The sequence below is a fragment of the Hirundo rustica genome, chromosome 1, assembly GCF_015227805.2.
Source record: "Hirundo rustica isolate bHirRus1 chromosome 1, bHirRus1.pri.v3, whole genome shotgun sequence".
NCBI classification, from domain to species: domain Eukaryota; kingdom Metazoa; phylum Chordata; class Aves; order Passeriformes; family Hirundinidae; genus Hirundo; species Hirundo rustica.
In genome coordinates this window covers 16114067-16138577 of record NC_053450.1, presented here as the reverse complement: position 1 = coordinate 16138577, position 24511 = coordinate 16114067, and the positions used below count along the sequence as shown (strand labels likewise).

Sequence of the window (24511 nt, the reverse complement as noted above, 5' to 3'; positions counted from 1 at the left end):
GTTAGTTCTGGCTTGCTAACCACAGAGACAAAAGGAATAAGCTAGTTTTGTGTGGGCTGTCCATACATTACCTGCACAAAGCTTCACACTAACAGACTGTAATACTTTTCTACTTTCAAGTTTTATTAGGCAAATATTTAAATAAAAGTATTTACTCCAGAACAGACAATTCTGCTTTAGCAGGCATAGCTATGAAAAAGGGGGACATCTGCAGGAAGAACTGTACTTATCATTGGTTAGGCCTCACTTCAAGTACTGCAATCAGTTTGGGCCCCTCAAAGTGGGGGCACAATGAGGTGCTGGAGTGTGTCCAGAAAAAGGCAACAGGGCTCAGGTAAGGTCTAGGAAATATGTCTTACCAGGAATGGCTCTTTTTGTTTAATCTCAAAAAGAGGATGCCCAGGGGGGACCTCATCACTCTGCAAGTATCTGAAAAGAGGGTGTAGGGAGGTGGGGGCCAGTCTCTTCTGCTGCACAGTGATGGGACCAGAGGAAATTGTCTTAAGCTGAGATAGGGGAGATTCAGATTAGCTATTAGAATAAAAAAATTCACTGTTAGGGTTTTCAGGTATTGGAATATGATGCCCAGGGTGGTGGTGGAGTCAACCATCCCTGAAGATGTTTAAGAGGCGTCTGGGTCTGGCACTGGATGATATGGTTTGGTAGTTTAGTGTTTGCAATGGTAGTGCTGAGTGAACAGTTGGATTGGGTGATCCTGAAAGTCTCTTCCAACCTTGATGATTCTATTCTAAGAAAATGTTCTCTTGGCATGGAAGGTAATAACTATGTAATACTTAGAGAACAGAGGGAACCAAACTCTTAAAAATTGAGAACATGCCACAAATGTAATGATTTTAATTATGGTTCACATGTTTAGCCAGATACCATAAATATAGCCATTGTAAAATTATTTAAAAACACACTTAAAGAGAACTAAATAAATTATAGAAATTGTGGGGAAAAGATTTCCTGGACCAGTCAGCTGGGTAATAAGACCAGGTAAAAAAAAAAAAAAAAAAAAAAAAAAATATATATATATATATATATATATATATATATATTTCTTAATAACTGGTTGAAGAAATCAAAACTAGAAAACTTCCAATCACTACTCTACATCTTTATATGACTATTTCTTACCTACAGCTGCATTTTGGATAGATAAACAGAAAAAAACCACCCCATGATACTTCTAGAAAAACCCACAAAATAAAACCAGTTTTAAATACTCCTTTAAACAAGGGTGGAAGTGGGGAGGAAAAGAAAACAGTATGAAAAAGGCATTAACAATCTTTTTTCAACTCCCTGCTGGGTAATATGAGCATATCACCAATAGGTGTGGTACCGAAAATTGTTGAAAGTGCATAAAATATGACCCACCATCTGTTTTTCTTAAAAAAAGACAATTAACAATTTAATTGACTTGGCACACCATATATTATAGTACATATGTCGCACTAGATGAAGTGATTTGGTTTCTACTAAGCTGTAGAAAAGGTGCTTTGAAGCTTTTAGATTATTATTTCTTCGTTGTAATATTTTAGAGATACTTTTTTGAGAAAAAACTATGCCCAGGGCTTAAATTCTGTCATGTGCAGCTTTTAGTCTTTTAAAATGCAATTCTAAAGTAGGAAATAATGCACCATACTGCTATGCCAAATGTTATTTATTACACTGTGTCAGTGCTTTCATTTTATGAGGCCTGCGGCTGGACTGTCTGATTACAGGTGTCCTTTAGGTTGAAATAAAAAGTTAACAGCAGTAATTGCCAGGTTAACTGAATACATAGTATCTTCCTGCTGCCCAAATATAAGACATTTTCCCAGATTATAAATACACTAACACAGTGTACATTTTCAGAATTGTTTTTTATTTAATTTATCTATTTCTTATGATACATTGAAGTGGTCAAGCATGTGGAGAAATAGAACTATTTTGAGGAGAAAATATATAAGCACAGTCCACTTGAATAAACAAATTGCAACACTGTATCTTTAGATAGCCTTAGTGCTCAATGGTTTCTATCATAAGATATGAAGCTATTTTTTAACCTAAATATGATCTACAAATGTCATGTAGAAAGCAACCATAATGCTTATGATTTAGGGTTTCTTCATACTACTTATATTGAGGCTTATTATAAGATTTATTATTGCAGCTATGAGCAAAACTTACAGCTATCAGATTCATATCTGTTTTAAGTAATTACAAGACAGAATTCTAAAAAATGCAAGGTTGTATGTAAAAATTAATAAATTGGTGACAGCGTCTAGGTCTTATCAACAAGAAAGTGACTGTATTCAACAGCACCCTCCATTTTTGTCACTCACACTCAAGGCCATTATATTTTGGTTTCCCCTCAATTTAGCCAAAAATTTTAACTGGAAAGGGATTTTTATCTTTATTTTCTTCATTACCACTGAGAGTGCTACTACTAAAAAGTTTAAATCCTTATATAATTCACTATTTTTCAGAAAGTCAAGCACATTTTCTTCTCCTTTTTGAAATTTCTAGTTGTTAAGGAAACCATTTTCTCTATGTACCTCTATGTGTTTACTGTAAATCTGGTCTATAAAAACAGCAATTTCTTTAATTATGGTGACTCTTACCACTTGTCCGGCTTTTCCCTTATCCCTATCTCATCATAAGTGAGATGTTGATTACTTTTTTTTTTCCCTCAGACTGAAGGAAGAATGTATTTAACATCATCTTCCTCCATAGAACTAATTCAGACACCTATATATTTCACAGTTTTTAATATATATCTGTGTGTGTATTTATATATAATTTTATATATAAATAAATTATATGTGGCCTACTTGTTAGCCACACATAGGCAATAGCCTGGAGAGAACTCTGGATTCTGGAGGCCTAGTCTTAAATCACTTAAAGCTTCTTTTTAGGAAGGTTTTATGTGTGGTTCCTACCCCATTAACCTTGAACGGCCACAAGTGTTGCAATGACTTGCCATGGCAAGGTTTGGTGTTTGGCTGGGTTTGCCTTGGCCAGAGCTGCTTTTAACTGGTTTGGGCCAAAACAGAAGTTGTTTGGTAATGGTGTAACCTATTACTTATCCTGAGGTTTTGTGCCAGTCACCTGCAGGGAAGTTCTGACTAGTGGGGGTAGACACTGTATAATATTCAACAGCCCTTGGTGGTTGTGGAACTAGGGGTGCAAGGCAGGGTACTGTATTCTGCAAATTCAAAACAGTAAATGGGAATAAAAAAAGATGAATAAAAAAAGAAGCCAACAACGCAAAAAATCCAACCACAAACAAGCTGGCTTTTTGAAAAAGTATGTAAGGATAACTGCCTAAGGAGACCCAAAGGAGACAGGAATCCCCACAGGATCATCCTACTCCTCCAAGAACTGAACTCAGGATGCTGACAAATTGTAGTACATTCCTCCCCACTGTCCTCTGCAAGTGGAAGACAAATATTAATGCTAGAGCACAAAAAACACCGGAAAAATTGAACTTAAATCCAGGGAAAAGGAATAGATACTAACAAGGTTGTGCACCATCTTATCTGTATTGTTAATAAAGTTCCTCTGTGTTAATTAGACAATCTGAATGCTAGACTTAAAATGTGTATTAGACAAAGAAGAAATTCTTAGTTCCTTTTCACTGTGTTCCCTTTTGCTTATGCTTATATTGAATGTATCACTCCACTGAAGTGCAAGTTTCTCTTTATTCCTTCCTTTGGCTATGTCTGGATGACATAGCTTTTGTCATCTTAGTTTCTTCAGATCACCTCTCTGAAATGCCTCCTCGAAGAGGAAGAATTTCAAGCCCCACGATTTTAGGGATAAGGTGTTCAAAATTTCACCAAGCAAAAATTTTGAAATTCCTTCTTTACATTTGGAATAATATCGATTTGTTTCCCTATTTCAAATAATTCAGTTGAGTTTTAAGTAACAACATCAACAGATCTTTTAATTTCCATTATTATTAAATGCTTACTAAAATCAGCTTAGAAGGATGACTTGTGAACTCACTTTTTTCATGTCATCTAATTAATTTCATCAGGTTAACTTCTGTATTTGTTCAGTAATTTACATTAATACTCAGAGAAAGTTGTTGTATTAGCTCTTTAATTATAATTTCATTAAAATGTTGGTCATGACACCTATTTAGTAAAGTTCATTTTCTTCACAAATGGGTCTCTGCAACAATTCAAACAGTTCAACTTAAAAGTCTTAAGTGACTAACAAAAGCAATAATCAAGATTTATTAGTTTAAAAGCACATCCTCATATCTCTATATTTTTCCAAGTAATTTAAAATGCAGATTTAATTGATATTATACCCTATGGTTTTATGTGTTTTTCCACATTTGTTAACAATAATAAAATAAAAATAAAAATTAAAAAAAAAAAACCTGCTACCATCTCCAGCTCCATTTAAAAAAGAAAAATCCATATTATTTGCAGAAATTGAAGCAAGGGCCTTAAATGCCTTTCTGTGTCACCAGTTTCTCAAACCAATTTCAAATTTCCAAGACATGGTAATCTCAGGTGCTTCTCTCCTAAGCTCCAGTTAGAAGTAGTTCAAAGCAGCATCCCACGACTAAGTTTAGCTGAGAAATCAGCTGTGGTCTTCCTTCATTAGCTGTCTCCATCACCTGTCAATCAGCATTAATACAGTTTTCACCACAGAATTACAACTACATTCAGTTTTACTTTCACAATGCAGTTGTGTTTTCATGTAGGTAAAATAATTAAAATTTCACATACATGTTAGATTATTCGACTGCCAAAATATGTCTGTGTGTGCTTTTGTTGTTGTTGTTGTTGTTGTTGTTGTTGAAAGCTGTTCCCGCTTGAAGGAGTCTAAAGTTTTTTCCCATGGTAAAAGAAGGATACAGACCTCTGGTTGTTATAAACCATAAAAGAACAGGTATTTTCCTGGTAGTTCTCAACGTGGCAAAACTAAACCACAGAAAACTATCTCCAAGGGACATTGGATTGATATAAAATGTTTTTATTGTCAGTATTATGACAAGTAATTTAGAACAAGAAAAAAGCTGAAAATAATTTTTAGAGAAATAACATTAAAAAAGGTGCAAGTTTACATTTCAAAATCCTCTTTTTTTCCTGCTTAAAAAAGGCAAAAAATATTTTTTCCCAGATTTTTTTCCAGAATTACATAGTATATAAATATTGACAATTCTATTACAACTGGAGGTGTTTTGTGATACCTAAAGTTAAAAACAGAGTAATAGAAGGAGGTTATCGTGGAGAGGATAGGGAAAAAGTTTTTTACCTTTCCACTACTTTTTTCTTTCACTTTAACTTATAGATTCTAGAAAATAAATTATTTCTACTTATTCACTGTATTTTTAGAGTGAACGGGACCGAAGACTGTATCAGAAGCACTGAACTCCACAGCATGTTGTCTGGAAAACCATTACATTTGCCTAGTCACATCACCTTGGAGCTTTCTAGGGTTTCTCTGCCACCCACTTTCTCTGTTCAATCAGGCTTCATGAATATTCCTGAAGTTACAAGGAATTTCAGATCAGCTACTCGCATCTTGTATTACTTCAGCTTAGCAGCTCACTTTTTACCTGATTTGAAAGTTTCAATATGCAAAATATTTCAGTTAGAGGAAGGGGAGAGGAAAAAAGAAAATAAAAGGAGAGAAGAATGAGATGGAAATAGAGAGGAAGAAGGAGTGGTAGAGAAGGGGAGAGAGAGTAAAGGAGAAAAGAGAGTGGCCCTGAAAAATGAACCTTTGTGTGTAAATGGAAGGACTTTTCCACAGTATCTGGAGAATCTGTTAATTGCAAATGAGTAAAGATATAGCAGATACTAAAACACAGAAATGTAATAACAATAATAATGACAACAACAACAACAACTGTATTTTGAGCTGTTGTTTAGAGAAAATAAAGACTCAGTGTTTAGACAACTTAGCATCACCTTGGAGCACTAGCCAGTCAGTGCAGTATTTTGTTTTCTGATAAAATTGAATCTTTCAGCATTTGGCACATGCTGCTAGTGTTTAAATAAAAAAACAACAGAAAGCTAAAGGCAAAGACAGATGCCATCCTCTTTCTATTATTAATGAAAAGAAAATTATAAACCTTGATTTAGAATTCAAGTATAAAGATGATTGTCTATTTTTTGATGTGACAACACAGAAAAAAAATCCTTTGGAGATTAGAGGTGGGATTTTTGCCTTAGTTTTAAGGCATGCAAATTCACACTATACATCTCACTTTAATAACAGATTTGCACTATGGGGAACAACAGTGTTTTATTCTAGTATTTTTCATGTCATGAAATACTTTATGCATAGAAATGTACCACACAGGGCTAAAAGAAAGGGGAAAGAAAAAAAATCATTATGGATTTTTAATTGAAAAATGTGAATTTTTATTTAATTTCTATTTCTTACATTAAATATAATGATGAAAGGGAATGTTCAACATATATTTAAGATAACAAATGTGAATTATCAGCATAAGCGTTCTTTTAAGTTAAAACTTCCTTTGTATAGTCTTTCATATAATTTTCAATTTAAAAATTAAAATAATAATAAAAAAGACTATAAAAGCAAAAAAAAGAACATCAAGTAGAAATTCACATAATGTTCTGTGGCAAAGAAACTAGATTTTAGTAACTTGTTGCTTCAGCACCAAAAAAAAAAAGAAAAAAAAAAAAAAAAAAAAAAAAAAAAAAAAAAGATGAAAACATACAAAAAGTTTGGCAATAACACCAATTACTATAAAAGCACAGGCTCATCAGTTCATAAAAATAATTAATGAATTTAATGCAAGGTAATTTAATGATTAATGCACTATCTGTGCACCATCTTTGGAAGTAAGCATCATCATATAGTAGGCTGGTGTAATAGTTTTGCCTGGGGTAAAACTTTTCAGAGGCTTATGGCGCTCTTTTGGATCTGCAATGAAAATAGCATTGATAAGACAATGATGTTTCACCTATTGCTGATCAGTGCTTGCACAGAATCTGGGCCTTTGGTGTTCCTCACCGCCCTCATAGTAAAGAGGCTGGGGTAGCACAAGCAGGAGGGGACACAGCTGGGACAGCTGATCCCAACTGACCCAAGGGATAGCCCACACCATTGGATGTCATGCTCAGCAATAAGAGCTGGGAGAATGAGGGAGACAGGGACTTTCAGAGATACAGAGTTTGCATTCCCAAGTAATCATTATGAATAATGTTGCCCTGCTTTCCCGGAAGTAGCTAAACATCTGCCTGACAGTGGGAAAAGGAAAATTAGTGCCTTGCTTTGTTTTGCTTGCATGTGCAGCTTTTTATTTACTTATTAAACTCTATCTCAGTCCATGAGTTTTCTAACTTTTTGTCATTGGATTCTCCCATCCATCCTGCTGCAAGGGGTGCAAGCACGTTGCCATGCAGGATTTAGCTGCCTGATGGGGTTAACTGCAACAGTCAGGCAAATCTAAAACATTATAGTTTTTAGGAATTTTCTCTGGAAATATATTACAGAAAATGCCAACCAATCTCAAACTGAAATAAAAAGACAGCAATAAATGCAAGACATACCCTAATACCATATAAGTAATTAATAGAAATTTCTCAGCATATGAATATATATATGATGAAAAAGCCCACTGATGTAGCTGTTTTCCAGCATAATAGCACTCACAGAAATTAATTATTGACTAGGAAGAAAAAAATAAGAAAAAAAAAAAAAAAGAATATTCTTAGGGCATATGCTTGGCAATATGGAAAACCCAGTAGTTCGAGAAGTACAACATCTCAATCAGTTATGCTTATTCTTTTGAGTGTTTCATCTGGAAACATTTTGAAAAATCTCTTTACATATATACATTTTAAGTTCTAGCTATACTTTAAATATAGTGCTGACCTGCTTGCAGCTACCCAACATACTGAAATATACAAAATAAAATAACTAGTTTCACTCTTCATCCAAGAAAGATATATCTTAGCCCTCAGTTCCATGCAATGCCAACAGATGAAGAAATTAGGCAACTAATAAGCCACGATGTTACTTCAGTAGACAGACAGATGTAAATCTTTCTTCTGTCACCCTTTCCCAGGCTGATGTAGCAGGAGATACATCTTAGTGTTTTGAAAGCTGACATCTCCAGAGACTGCCACACACAGACCTTCAGCACTGTGAGAAAATTGATGCAGTGCAGCCAGCAGGGGAGCCTCCAACCACTCAAATTAAAGTGTAATGAAAGGAGACTAATCAGGCATGGCAAATCTCAATGTTGTAAAAGGTGTGGTGAAAAGAGACAGGTTTGAAGTCAGGAATCACGGCCAGTTGGTGGAAAACACAAAACCCATGAACTGTAAATAAGGAGGTAAATTCACTTAGAGATAAGAAAGGCATTTAGTATGGACACAGAAGTCTATATTCTTGCCACTTTTTAGAGCTCTTCAGCTCAATATATCCTCACTGCTATTCTATCATGTTGGGCTTTAAATTCTATCCTTTGCCCAGGAGAATCTTCCAAAAGCATGAATTGCTTTATTTGTGTATTTTCTTGCTTTCAGTTACAGAGATAAAGTTCAAAAATGTTTGTAAGAAAATTCTAACTCAAGTTGTTTTGAGTATATTTTTCACCCTCAAATCAAAGATAAATAGTTAGACTCTTGTAACATATATGCTTAATGCAGAAGACAACAAAGCCAATTGCAGTTAAATACACACTGAAATACTGCAGAGGACAAATCAGAGTTAACAGCTGCTTATCCCAGTGTCTTGGTTTAAGCAGTAGCTAACACTTAGGGACATAGAAAAAGACGACCTTTCCACATGTCATGTATTCCTATTGCCCAAGTGACTAAGGTCAGAGCAGTGAAAATCCTTCTGCTTCTTTATGGACAACATTACAACAAAAGGTTGGATTGCTAAATGCCTTTAATTAAATACTGTAAAGCAGAAAGAATGACCTACAATTTTATTGAACAAAATTAAAAAGTCATGGGAGTCACTTTCAAATAAAAACTTGTCTGACCAATTCTCCAGTGATAAGAGGGGCATTGTAGAAAAGGATTATAAATAATATGCCACTTTCCTTTAATCAAACAAGTAGAATTATGAATATTAAATTGACTTATTGAAGGAAAATAACCTCATTTTTAAATCAATTTGGAAAATATAATATTAAACAGCACTAACATGTGGAGAATCAGAATAGTTAGGGTAGGAAGAGACATCTGAAGATGGCCTAGTCTAACAGCCAAATCAGATTTAAAACTCAATATTCAAAAAGAAGCTAATATACAATAAGCACCAGTAAATAAATATTTTGGGACACAGAGAGGTAAAATAGAGAAGAAGCATACAATCTCATTTTCTAAGAATTTTCTTTTAGACTGAATACCTATTTTCACCAAATTAGGAAAGTTAACAGAAAAGTGAAAGTTTCTCAATATCAAAAATATAGGCCTTCCAGAAATTATTTTAAAAGACATCTAAAAACCCTACACTAAAATACATTCTGATGTAACCGCCTTTAGAGACACAGCTGGTTGTTAGTTTTAGATGACCTGAGACCAATATAGTTGCTTTGAAAGATTAAAGAGTTACAAGAAATACTGGTAAAAATTTATTGAAAAGCTAAATTCCAGTGGCTGCATAAAATGTTGTAATTTTTTAACTCTCTACTACATTACATTTTTAAGACCTTTTTTATAATGTAAACTGCATAGCCTTTTAAGTACTCAGAAATACCATTTAAAGTGTTATGAGGGATCAAATCTGATGCAACATTGATTTATATTTGTCCCTATAAATTTTATGAATTAAGTATATAATTCTGAATATTTAAAAAATTAAAAATTACATAGTAACATTTGACTATTTGTTGGATTAAAAGTACATTTGTGTGTGTTTAAATACACATGTGCACAAACAAATTACATGCAGTCTCTTGATTAAGGGTAGAAAATGGCTAGTAGAGCAAAAGTAGTCTTTTTATTCAAACTCAAATGCAAAACTTATATCCTGACAAAGACAGGAAATTCCTAATTTCAGCAGTACAACAAACATGAACTTTTCTGTGGTGGTGTGAGAGTTGTTTTATTAAGTTATTAAGTTATTTTTGTAAGATTTTAAAGTTTTTTTTATAATGGTTTAGTCCACTGTATACCCCTGTGTTCTGTATTGGTTTTCCCCTTATGAGTTAGGTTGTTTAGTCCACTGTATAACCAGACGTTTTCTGTCATTCATTCCTTCCCTGCACCTGTTGCTGTCAATCCTCCCTCTCTCCTCGTGGTCGCCCTGTCTGTCACTTCAAGACCCTTCCCTGGATTCTGGAAAGATCCAGGAGAGATGTCGAGTGATAGGCTGGTGCCTACCCTCCTGTGATTTGTTAATGGTTCAAAGGTTGACACCCCTGTTACCACCCCCGTGTTCCCTGATTGGCTGACCCGTTGTCAGCCCTCCCCCGTTTATAAGTGGCTGTCAAGTTTTGATCTGGGCTCTTCTGGGCAGCAGGTAGTGGGGTGCAGAGCTCCGTGCTCCCCCCCCTTCAATAAACCCTCGTTAATACCCTGCTCAGAGGAGTCTGCCTTTCATTCAGCTGCCGCGGTTGCTTGCTACATCTACGTGCCCGTAGCTGGTAGTGGGATCCAAGTTCCCACAGGAAGGAAGCGGCTCGCTCTGCCTGCCACCCCGACCTTACCACGTTGCCACAGTGAGACACACTGAGCTAGCCTGTGGCTGCGCTGGTCAGCGCAAACCGGACACTGCGACAGCGGCCTGGCGCCCATCGCGGGGCCCACACCCCCGGCCACGAGGCGGACCCCGCGGCACGGATTTACACTGTGTCGGACAGCTGAAGAAATCCTTGGACGTCATGCTACCCCTGGCTGCAGCAGCTCTTAGAGATCACGCTCCCGGGGGAGAAGTGGTCAACCCAGAGCACCCACCGGGTCCACTTCTGGCAGCTGATCCCAACAACCCCAGGTTTCATCTTGTTCCAGAGGGGGTAAGTTGCTCTTCGTGAGGGCACTTACTTTTTGGGAAGGGTGCTTCGGGAAGAAGACCCTATTTCAGAAAGGGATTCCCCAGAGCGGGGGATTCCAAGCCACGCGGCTCGGGGGAGGGGCGGTTTGCCCCATTCCCCTGCGGAAACTCTCCTCTGAACTCTTTTTAGTTTCTCTTTCATTTTTTAAATTTTAAGTTAAAAGCAGTAGTCGGGTGGGCGGCGATTCCCAAGAGTTTTAGGACACTGCATTTTAATTTCATCGCGGCTCCCCGGGACTGGTTTTGGGAAAAAATTACCCGGTTTTAGGAGGTTTAACGCGCGGTGTGTTTTAAGTTTAATTTTGATTTTGCCTGGGTGTTAGTAGGTGAGCGGCAGAAACAAATTGTGGGAGAGATGGGTGGTAGCCTCTCAGCCGCTCAGAAAGGATTGTATTATAGTTTTAATTCGGTTACTGAACTCGCCCAGTTGAAAATTTCAAAGGGCGAGCTCAAAAGGTTTGTCAGGTGGGTGTTCCTGCACTTCGCCCAGACGTCCCCGGAGCAAATTTACAGCTCCAAATTTTGGCAGGCTGTGATTAATAAAATTAATAATCTGGCTCTCTCAGGGGACAAACAAGCCTCTAAATTTCTTAATTTGGTTTCGCAGCTTTCAGCTGCTGTTCAAAAATGAATAAGAAAGTGCAGAAGCACCCGGACCCAAGACAAACTGCCCCCTGTTCTCCTTGTCCCCCTGCCCTTTCTCCTCGTCCCCAGAAGGGAGTCCTTAAGGGAGCAGCAGGAGTTCAGCCTGCTGGCTCAGGCCCCCTTAGGACCCCCTGATCCCCCCTAGCCAGACTGCTCGGGGTTTTCTAATAAGGAAGATGAACTATTGAAGATTGAAATGTTAAAAAACCATCTGGAAGAAACTAGCAATTAAAAGCTAATATCCTAATAACAACAACAGAATAAACAAAAAGAACAACACCAGCAATTAAAAAGACCCAAACAAATTAAAAAAAATAAAAACAACACCTCCCTCAAAACAAACAAACAAGCAAACAAACAAAATGAAAAAAAAAACCACACACCACAAAACCTGTTCTGGTGTTATGCTTCAAAGTTTTGGAAGAACTTCATTTCTAGGAAACTACATATGATAATTTGTAAACAGCCCTCTCATAACCCCCAAAAAACTACCAACAACTAGTAATCAAACAACATAGGTACTCCATCAGAAAGAGGAACAAAATTTTCCAATTTGCCTAGCTGCCATAAAGCAATAGCAGAAAACCTAAGTAATTTTTCTGTACCTGTGATTCTATGAAAGGAACTTGGTTTGTGACTCAAAGTGCAAGTTTAAAAGCTTAAGAAATGCCCAATTTCTTAAGGTGATTTTAATACTGTAGGACAGAGGTTCAAATACAATTTCTATTTTCAGAAAGAGTTCCAAAGGACGTCTGAAAAGTACAGAGATGTAAACCTGAGATGTAACAAGACTGTAGAAATTATAATTAAGCTTAAATTCACCTGACGCATGGATAAAAATGACATCCACAAAGTATCGCAGCTTTTTAAAAGCTAAGTCCTGCATGATAAATCCACTAATGCATTCCAGTGAGATTAGCTGGTATAGAGACGAGAGAAATCCAGTTTAGATATACTATTTGCAGTTCTAAAAGGGCATTTGAGGAAGTGCACATGGAAGGTTCTTAGTGAGATTAGGAACTCTTTCATAAAACGACAGGCCTTTTCTTCATGTTTGCTTAAAATATAGCCAGTTGATGGTGAAAGTAAATGGTCAGTTCTGCCAGAGGAGGGAAGTCACTAATGGACTTCTGTATCTAATCTGTTTCACTGAATCACAGAATGGGTAAGGCTGGAAGGGAGTACAGTGAGTCATCTGGTCCAATCACGCTGCTCAAGCAGGGTCATCCCAGAGCACATTGTCCAGGAGGGTGTCCAGATATTGAATATTTCCAGCTCTTGAATATTTCCAGTGAGGGAGACTCCACAAGCTCTCTGGGTAATCTGTCCCACTGTGTAGTCACTGCACATTAAAGAAGTTCTTCCTCGTGTTCAGGTGGAACTTCCTGTGCATCAGTTCTATTCTATTCAGCCTCTTGTCCTATTACTTGGCACCACCAAGAAGAGCCTGGATCCATCCTCTGATGCCCTCCATTCAAAAACTTATAGACACTGATGAGACGCCCTCTCCAAGATCTTTCTCAAGATTGAACAAGCCCATCTCCCTAAGTCTTTCCTCATAAGAGATGCTCTAGTTCATTAATCATCTTTTTGCCCTCCACTGAACCCTCTCCAGGAGCTCCAGGTCTATTTTTCACATTTTTGAGGAGTCCAGAACTGGACACAGCACTCCAGATGTGCCTCACTAGGGCTGAGTAAAGGGGCAGGATCACCTCCACTGATCTGGTGGCAATGCTCTTCCTAATGTACCTCAGAACACTGTTGGCCTTCTTGGCCATACAGGCACACTGCTGGGCTCATGGACAGTTTGTTTTATACCAGGACCCCCAGGTCCTTCTCCACAGAGCTGTTTCCCAGCAGGTCAGCCTCAGCCTGAACTGGTCTCTGGGGTTATTTTTCTCCAAGTGCAGGATCCTGCACTTGCCTTTTTTGAATTTCAAACTGTTCTCTGCCCATCTCTCCAACCTCTCAAGGTCCTTCTGAAGGCCTGGACAGCCCTCTGGGGTGTTGGCCACTCCTTCCAGCTTTGTGTCATCAGTGAACCTGCCAAGGAGGCATCTGCTCCCTCATCCAAGTCATTGATGAATAAGTTAAACAATACTTGGCCCAGTATGGAACTTTGGAGGACACCATTAGTGAAAAGCTTTCAACTAGACCCTGTGTCACTGATTATCACCCTCTGGGATCTGTCATTCAACCAGTTCTCAATCCACCTCACTGCCTACTCATCCAGTCAACAGTTCCTGATTTTGTCTAAGAGGATTTTTGAGAGACAGTGTCAAGAGCCTTGCTGAAGCCAAGGTAGACAATATCCACTGCTCTCTCCCCTCATTGATCCAGGTAGTTCTTTCACTGTAGAAGGCAATCTGTTTGGTCAAGCCCCATTTACCTTTAGCAAATCCATGCTAAATACTTCTAATCTAATACTTGACATCCTTGACATCCATATGAGTAGAGACGGCCTTCAGAATGAGATGCTCCATCACCTTTCCAGGGATTGAAGTCAGGCTGACTGGCCAGTAGTTCTCCATGTCGTCCTTCTTCCCCTTTTTGAAGACCAGGGTGAGATTTGCTTTTTTCCAGTCTCCAGACACCTCTCCTGATCACCACGACCTTGCAAAGATGACTGCGAGTAACCTCGCTACGGTGTCCAGAAGCTCCCTTATGGATACATTCTGTCAGAGTCCATGGACTTGTGAACGTCAAGTTTCCATAGGTGTTGTCCAGCTCGATCTTTCTTCACCAAGGAAAAGTCTTCCTTCCTAGACTCCTTTACCCTGGACTTTGTCAGAGAACTCTGAGGGCTGATCACATCAGTGAAGATTGATGCAAAGAAGGCATTTGATAACCCTGCCTTCTCTGCATCCCCTGTTACCAGGATCACCCTTCATTTACTAATGAGCTCACATTATCCTTTTGTTTTTCTTCTGTTATTGATGTATTTTAAGAAGCCCTTCTTGTCCTGGACATCCTTGGCCAGATTTAATTGCACATGGGCTTTGGCCTTCCTGATCTCATTTTTACTTACTCTGACAATCTCTCTATTTGTTTCTGTCCCATCTGGGTCGCCAGTTGTTTCTGTCCCATCTGGGGGACGGCAGTTGTTTCTGTCCCATCTGGGGTGCCAGTTGTTTCTGCCCATCCCAGGGACGGCAGTTGTTGGGGGCTCCTTTTTAGGAGCTTAAATTCCCCGGCATTCTGGTGGTTTTAGAGTTCTGCCCCTCTGCAAAGCTCTGTGCCAAATGCAGGAAAAGACAGAGTCTTCAAGGTTACATGCTTCGTTTATTAGTTCTTATCTTACAATTTTCTCAGTGTCCAAAAGATGTTTGCCGCGGCTCGGACATCTGGTGACTCCCCCTGTCTCTGGGCTGTCCTTATCTTTTATACTAATTGCTACGTATTCTTTATTTACTATTTATTACCAATGTCTACCACTATTACTAAAAAGGTCATCTTTACTCTGACCCAATCCTCACTAACTACTTTGTGCCAACGTCACTGCAGAAATGGAGTGAGGGAACAAGAAGGAAGAAGAAAGAGACAACGCCCTAAATTCTCCATCTTGCCCCATTCACTTCAATGCCGAGAATCCCAAACTCACTGTTTTTTCACCCTGTGATATACTAAACTACTATTTTTACACTCTTGTGGCCTGCAATGCTTCCTGCAGTGCAAGAAACCTCTCCCATGGACTGAAATCAAATCCAGTATCTCTCAGAGCTCTGGGCTCTGGGCTGGTGTCCCAGACCCCCTGTCCAGGTCCCTGACCCTCCAGGGCGACAAAAGGAATGCCTTGGACTCCAACATCTGTATTAATTCCAAGAGTCTGTTTCCATCCCTGCTTTCGTATCCTGTATATTTCCTGTTTATGCTTGACTAATGACAGAAGTTCTTCACGTATTCACTCACATGTCTTGTCCCCTCTATCTGATTTCTTACTTGTTAGGATGCATCATTCTTGTGCAGGGATGGAAGTGATCCTTGGATATGAACCAACTCTCTTGGATCCCTCTTCCCTGTGGTGCCTTTTTCCATGAGACTCTTCCAAGAACATCCCTCAAAACACTATAGTCATCTCTCCTGAAGTCAATGGCTGTAATTTTACTTGCTGCCCTGCTTCTTCCTCAGTCAGAATTGAACTTCACAATTGCATGATCATTACAGCCAAGGCTGCTCCCAACCTTCATATCTCCAAAAAGGCTTTCCCAGTTCATCAGTATGAGGTCGAGCAGTACACCATTCCTTATGAGGTTCTCCAGTACCTGTGTCAGAAACCTGCCAGCAGTGCCTACCAGGATCCTCCTGGACTCTTTCTACTTTGCCATGTTGCTTGTACAGCAGACGTCTGGGTAGATAAATTATTGTCTGACAATATATTAGGCAATATAAACAAAACAAGGCAAGCAGCGAAATGACAAAGCTTGATAATAGCTTACACAAAACAGTAATGAGGACAATTACCTGTGAAGAAATAAAGAAAGGTCCTGCAAAACTGAGTAAGCAGTAATGGAAGATTAAATACATTGTATTTTCTAGGGGGGGAAAAAAAAAAAAAAAAAAGTCATCAGATGAAGATAGTAGAACTACAGTGAACAAAAGGAAATACTTCACTGAAATGTCCTTGCCATTAAATAGAATACTAAAATTATATGTGGGTTTGGGAAGAAAAACAGACAAAATCATGGATGAAAAAAATCCATCACTAAATGCACTGGATTTAGGAAGATTGAAAATTAGATAAAAATATTATTAACATATCTGATGGCTGACTGAGTAGAGCCAGAAAAAGTCAGTAGGGAATTGTGGCCAACGTAGCAGGAAGAAGACAAGAGTAAAATACAAAAACAATTATTATCTTGGCATTAAGTTAACAAGGGGAAGTGCCCCAAGATTCTGAAATGGATGCATTTTGCTCAATATTTCAAGAGATATCTGAAATAGAAATGATCTTGAATTATAAAACTTGCAATTACTTTCAGCAATTATGGAATCAGTACAGAGAAATTTATTTTGTATTAGTAAACTGTTGGTTAGTGGTGTTACACAGAAAGAAGTGTTTAATTTTTTAAAAAATACGAAGCAGTATTTAAATTCAAGAATTTGAACTAATCATGAGGCCTACATGGATTGGAATAATTTGCATGGATTTTCACCATTAGTGTGAATCTCTGCATGTCATTCTTTCTGCAAAATGAAGTTAGAATACACAAGAAATAGAATTGGGGTAGAATCCAATTAAATAAGTAATTTATATGATCCTGTCTAGTTAATGCACCACAAAGCACACAGAGACTACAAGCACGTGATGAGAAACACAAAGAAGAGTGGATAGAAAGGCAACAGAAATCATCAGAACAGTGAAAATGCCACAAGTGTATATACACTGAAATTTATATAACTGAATAGTTCAGAAAGTAGAGATGTGTCATAGATTTAATTCCTGATTTTATGTGCAGAAAGCAGAAAAGCTTCTCTTCCCCATCCTCACAAAAGTGGGATTACGTAGTGTTTAACTAAAGAAACTCATCAAGTGTCTTGTGAAACACAAAACTACACAACAAAAGTGTCCGCAATCTCATTGAGGTTTAGTTGTTTGTTTTTTTTAATTAGCCAAGCATAAGAACAGCAAGAATTAAAGCTGAACTTTTCTTGATAGAATAAACATGAAGGTATATATTTCATAGATAAGCTACTTTCATAGTTTGGCAAAATGAGACCTTCCTGAAGTCTGTGTTATGGTAAATGTATCTTACTTCACACATTTGTAATTCATTATTTCTAGACACAGTTAGGGGACTAACAATGGATTCAGATACTTCAGTGTTCTGTCACCAATAGAAAAGAAATCACTGTTGGGCAGTTAGTCATGGAAAAATTATCTCTGTGACATCTGCAACAAAAAACCTCAGATGTGTCTGAAACACACTGCTTACTGCTAGGCAAATAGGATGAAATGTGCATCACGAACTCCAGACGGCAACCCCAGGCTGCACTAATATCCCAAGCATTTAGGAACACAAGCCATAGTGCTTGAAGCAAGATGAATGTCGTTCCTTAAGCAAAAAGAAATCATCTGAAATACTGGATGCCAGAGTGTAAATCCCACATCTGAAAATCAGATCATCAATGTGGAAAATTGAACAAGCAAGTCTACTTTGCTTCAAATTCACTTTTTGCCTACATTGCTATCAAACTGGCATCTTATATAATCCTCTGCTAAAACCTACCATTGCACTCCAGTCAATGTAACCTTCTTGAACTTTTTCCTATGCACTTAGATTGAAGTATGTCTGATGTATTGATAAACAGATTTTTTCCTAATAGGAGGCAGAACTATCAGGAGAACCTAGTGATTTAAGAGGTTTCAAAGAATAGATAAAAATAAAACAGAGGCATCAAAAGAGAAAAATTTCCCTCAGATTTGGCCACAGCACAGAAACTGAGGGTGTAATATCAGGATCTTATAGAAAAAAGACTGCCCTGAGGTTAGTTTTGTCTTTTTAGAAGACTCAAATCTGACCTAAACAGAAGTTCAGCTTTCCCAAATGATGCTGATAGAGGATTGTTTTGTACTATGTTTACATTACTGATTTCATTCCCTACAGATTTTTTTCCTATTAATTTACACCATGGCTATTCACACCATTTGCTAATCCCAAAAAGTCTGTCATACAGTTATGTTGAAAGTGTGTAAGGAATATCTTGTAATTAATCTTTCATACATGTCCAAAGTTACAAAAGGAGACAAGTGTGTATGAAAGCTATTTTACACTTAAAATTCTCATATATAATTTTCTAGGATCTATAATATTCTATTGCTATTTGTTCCTCATAAAAAAGTATTTTGTGAATCAAATAAATACACAATTCTGCAAAATTTTCCCCCAGAAAAATAGGTTTCTTGAAGACTTTGCCATAAGTATGTTTCTCTCATATTTTGTGCAGCTGCTTTTTACTCAATTATAGATGAAGACCATTTAGTTCCAGTGATTGAATATGTTGGAGATTGTTTCTCTACTACTGCTTAGCTAGATACGTTTTTCCTCTACACCATGGCTTTAACATAGAAGTGCTACTGTGACAATATGGCACCATTTTCTAAATGTTACATTGAATTCATGCAACATGCCAACCATTAAAAGTATTAATTTGTGGTTTCTTTTCATAGTACTGATACGGGAAGTCTGAAAATAATCCATTATTTATTTGTTTTACTTGGTAATTACACAAGCACCAAAGTCTGATCTCGTATCTAAAGAAAGGATTATGGTTTTCAAATAATCCCTAAAATTATGATGTGAAAATAATTCACTTACAATTTCTAAATATTTGATGTTTTTACTTAATAATTCTACACATACATTTGAAGCATGAAAAAGACCCAAAACTGTTTATACTACGGTGGATATCTGACAAAGTATTATCTGTAGTGAGGCAGAGCTTGTATTTCTGTACTGCCTAATCCCAATATTAATTATTCTACCTTTATAAGTAGTTTTATTTTATGGGATATTGGAAAAGGGATTTCAAAACAACAATGAAAATTTATTTACTTTAAAATAGTCTTACAAATATTTAAATATATTTTTAGTATTTGATGTTTATAATGTTAACCAACTATTAAACCATCAAATAACTCCATATGCAACATCTCAATGTAGAAATAAACAAAGGTTTTTATTATTTCTCAAAAACTTCCTAGATTCCCTCAAATGGCAGATACATAAAAGAGGATCAGCTGTTAGTTCCTGTAATAACACAAATTTAAAATAATTAATCAGCTAAAAACTGATAAATACAGATGAATTTTAAAATTAATTTGCCTCTTTCTATCACTAAAAATGCTGTGGCATATTCAGTTCTATTCCAGTCAGAAAGGAGCTGTACTTTTATCTTGCCCTGTAAGCAAGTATACCATTTTGGGGGACAATGGGGAAAGAGGACTGGATGATGACATCCCGTAATCTCTTGTTCATCATAGGCTGTGTATGAATTGGAACAACCTAAAAAATGCCTACCAGAATCAGACCCAAATGCTACCTAGATTTAAGAATGTCATTATGAATTTTGATGGGATGAGGCATGGATATCTCCTCCACCTCTAGTTAGAGTCAGACTCCAGTTGAGTCTGAGAATAACAGAAGCAGATACTTAGACATCAAAACATTTTAATAGTAAATTATTTTAGTGTTATTAAGTACTGTTATCAAGTACAATATCAAGTAATTAACTCCAACATAAGCAGATCTGTAAAGTGAAACAATAAAATATACAGTACCCATATTATCTATATATATTTCATTGTGTTTTAGTGGTTTTACTTTGAAAAAAGCTTTACAAGTTCCTGAGAACTGCCCATTAGCATCTGGAGCACTGAAGGAATGCTATTCCATGTGCTATTCAATTGCATCTTATGAATTACCTCAAACAAGTGTAATTTGTGCCTTTCAAAATTGCTCCATGATGATAACTAAAACAAGGACACTGGGAATGATCAGAAGAAGATTCAGTTCAAAAATAAAACTGCTGGATGTAATGTAAAATGCTCATGTAATTGTCCCTTTCATGTAAGCAGAAATTTGCAAGACTTAAACACATAATAAACACATGGATAAATAAATACAGTATCAGCCTTAGCTAGGCATCTAAGTGGATAGTGGAATTTGTAAGGTGGAAGAAGTCAAGTTAGAGTAATACATTTGATCTAGTCAAGAGATGAACAAGCAAATTAAACACACATTCTAAAGAATTTATGAAATAACTTAAACTGAAATGTCCTTTGACCCTGACTTCTAGAAATCATCATTCTCTTAAGTATTTCTAAAAATCCTCTGAAAAGGGAAAATTCTTTGCAATTTCTTGATTCTAGTAAATAATTCAGTGTTATGTCACAGCTCTGCACTGTTCTAATGCAAATACTCAGTTTACCCCATTGGACTTTCTCTCAACTTCCAACTCATAGATTTCAAAATCTAAATTGAAGAACAGCTGCTAATTCAAAATACTAACCATTTATCTGTTTTCAGCACCTTCCACCATTACTAGACAATACAGTTTTAAAAATAACAGAAACAGCAATCCCTTAAAACCTGACTTGCCCTTGATACCCTTTCCATTTCATTTTATGTCCATTGCCCAATTTCTGACACACAGAATCTAATGAACACATCCTCTCAGGGATCAAAGTGAAAGCAACTTAGATTAAAAAATTATCACATACTCTGGATTGGTGGTGAGGTGATAGTGGGGAATCCCACAAAATAAACCCAAACCAAAACAAAAGGAGAAAAACAGGCAGACCCCCACAACAACCTCCACCACAGAGCACCTATCGAGTGCTTGCTGCATTCAAGTGCTATTTAGTGAACTAATATAAAGTACCATTGTAGGGCAAGAGAGAAATAGATTCAATATCTCAGCATACAATCACAAAGTTGATTATATGAAGATGCTGTTGTGAATGTTCACCCTTTCTGTACCCTTCTACCTATTCATATTCAATTAATTTTATTCTTGCAGAACTGTAGCTTCTAAGAATAAATGTAACTCATTAATAAAACAAGACATAGCATATAAGTATAGACATTAATCCTCTACCTTCTGCAAACTAAAATTGTTGCAAGTAGAATTAATTTGATCAGGAAAGAATCATGTAAATAAAAGAATCAACAACTTGAGCTCTGCAAATTAGAGATCAGATCTAAAATGCATCCTTTTCTACTCAAATATGGTTCTAGTTTTGCTGTATTACCAAATTATTAAAGTTGTTTATACTAATCATTCTCTTGCCCCTTTCAACAGCTTGAATGTGTAAATCCTAGGTCTTAATGATTACTATGCAGCAAAGTACTAAGATTTTCCTATCTAGATAGGAAAAGATCTAGATAGACCACTAGATCTGAATATCAAGAGTGCACAAGTGGACTTGCACAATACCACTATGGAGCTTTAGTTTACAGTACAAGAAAGTTATGGACAGAAAAACAAAACATCAAGTCACACCGTGCAGGTTCATTTCATTCATTCATTCATTCATTCATTCATTCATTCATTCATTCATTCATCTCGTTCACTCCATCTGCCAATTCTCAGCAACATCAGTGTGTCTGGTTCCGTCCCGCACCGGGCAGAAGATGACCTCTGGCTAGCTCAGGTCAACACAGCCACAGAATGGTCCCGGTTCGTTTCGGCTTCTCGGCTTAGCAGCTGGACCCCAAAAGTGTTGTGACAGCAACAGCAGCAGAAGAGAAAAGGCTGGCTCTCAGCTTAGCAGGTTAAAAGATGTTTATTAGCTCCAGAGTTGAGGAGCAGAGAGGCTCCGAGCTCCGAGCTGAGAGCTCCGAGGCTGAGACGCTGAGCGACTGAGACAGTTTTTTCCTCCCTCCTACCCGCTATAAGCGGGGGGCGGGTTCCAGGGAGGACACAACAAAATAACAAATCAGGGGATTCAGGGGGTAACAAGGTGTGCCCACCCCCAAGCCTTGGACCACTAAAATCCAAAGCTAAAGGAATTCCCCCCAGGGGGCCTATCACCTGAAGCCCTCTCCCTGAGATTTCGCAATCTGGGAGGGCCCCTGGAGAGACAGGCTGCCCCAGAGCAAGGGGGGTGGGAGGACTGACACAAAACACCTTGTTATACAGACAACACAAAAAGGGTTACAACATTGGGGATACAGTGAAATGAACCATAACATAAACTTCTTATAAAAACCTAATAAAACAGTTCTGCACCACCACACATCAGCTCCGTTTCTAATGCACACAGTCTCTGGTCTAACTTTTACCTCTCCTCTCTCATTTTCTGATGAATAATCATTCTTTCTATTATCTGGTTTTGATGCTATTCAGAAACCATGCAATCAATAAAAGTTCTTGTAAGAAAGACATACATCTATGTTAAAAGTAATGGGAACATTACAAATATAACTAATTCTGTTGTAATACAGAAATGCATATCTATGTATATATATGCTCTACTTTAGCTTTTTTTGTTCATGCTCTGTAAAAACTGCATGTTCTTCTGAAGTATGAAATAGAAACAGATGGTTTATATAGTGCATTATGCACTTTAAGACCATAAAGAACAACATTATTAGATTTTCCTTTGTCTTGGCTCAAAACTTAGCAGTAATTCAAGTTGTTTACTTGCAATGGGCTTTTTTTTAATGTTATGATAGACATTAATTTTCAAAAGAATTCATCTCTGAATACTCACAGAATTATTTCAACTGTTGTCAATATTAAATAACAAAAAAAAAAAAGATTAAATTTATATGTCAAAACTCAATTGCTGTAAAAATACATCAAAAAATAAGAGTTAAATTATATGCCAAAACTCAATTGCTGTAACAACACATCAAACAAAATGTGTGCAGTTTCATGTAACATAAGATCTTTAAGAGAAATTTTCCTTTTTGGTTTTCTTTTGTTACAATTCAGCTTATATTTTTCTGCATTTTTTAAAACGTACAGAAATGGAAATAGAATGCATCCACTAATATGAAGGAAAAACATTTCATAATATTGGCCTAATTTTTGGTACAACATTACATTTGCTTCCAATGATGTATCATTACCTTTGTAGTTAACCTTGAAACCAATTGAGCCCACACTTTCATCTGTTTGAAGGTGCAACCACATCTGATTGCTCATGCTCACAATTAAGTCTGGTACAAAGCTCCCAGTCAACCTATAGATAGAAGAAAATTTCTGTAAATCCATTAAGCAATTTTTTTTCTTTTTGTAAGAAATCAAAATAATTATGATTTTTTGAATGTTTACTTTTAAATTTGTTGCATTCAACTCATACTAAATTAGTTATTTACTGGCTGGCCAACCAAAACAGCTCTCACATTTCCAATGACTGGAAATCTGATAGTAGTCTATAAACACATGCAACTACTGCTTATGTTCTATTGAAATATTTCATCTCACTTTCAGTTGCTGCCCCAGAAAGACATGCAAGTTCCCTAATTCTTAACCTTATCTGACAATCCAGTGTCCATTACTGAGGCACATGAAGGCATACCAATGGCACAGATGTCCATAATGAGGTATTACAGTGATTCTTTGATTTTTCTGGGATGCAACTACCCACTTTGAAATATATGCCTTGCGTATTTAAAAGAAAGCTGTTAAGTAGCAGCTTTATTATGAAGGACTGTGTGTTCCCTGCACTATCTCACCTCCTCTCATCACCTCTTCTACAAGAAAGGAAGAACAGCCTGACAAGACTCAGCTGTGGTCTATTCCTTCATTAAGAAAACTAACAAATGTCACAACTTTAAAACCTTTTACTGTTACAGGGTGCTGATCAATAGAATGAACTAAACTTGATGGTTTGTGGTTTTTTTACTTAAAAAAAAAAAAAAAATTGTTTGAAAAAATTTCCAAATCAGTGCAGTTCTAAATGTTGATTCTATTTACTGAATGAACAGTGTGATAGCAATAAGGAAAATGAAAGGTTGTGAAAGCTGCAGTTGTATGTTATATTGCATTTTCTTCCCAAAATTTTGTCTCAAGTTTGGTTTTAGTTTATTATCTGAAATGAAATAGTGAAAAGCTTCCAGATATTTTTCATTCTTGTAAAGTGGATCACAAGCACAATACTGTATAGCAGTGAAAACTCTGTTTTTTGAAGTTCTAACCATTCTTTAAATCTAGCTGAAACTTAAAACAGACTATTCTAAATGTATTTTACAGTTAATTTTTAAATAGTCTGCTGTGAGGAAAAAAGAAAAAAAAAAAGGAAAAAAAAAAAAAAAAAAAAAAAAAAAAAAAAAAAAAAAGTCTGCTTGCCACATCTGTATTCACAGATGGAGCTACTAGAAAGACTCTTGCCAGAACTGAGCAAGTAAATGCCTGGCCAAAA

General features: G+C 36.9%; 1 protein-coding gene across 3 annotated transcripts in view; it reads right to left on the bottom strand.

Moving 5' to 3' along the window:
• The window catches only part of CSMD3 (CUB and Sushi multiple domains 3), a 612124-nt gene that overhangs the window by 286127 nt on the left and 301486 nt on the right, over window positions 1-24511 (bottom strand). For all 3 annotated transcript variants that reach the window (XM_040070587.2, XM_040070596.2, XM_040070605.2), the window contains one exon: window positions 23217-23329. In XM_040070587.2, the coding sequence (XP_039926521.1) occupies window positions 23217-23329 (113 nt within the window). The remainder of the gene's footprint in view (window positions 1-23216; window positions 23330-24511) is intronic.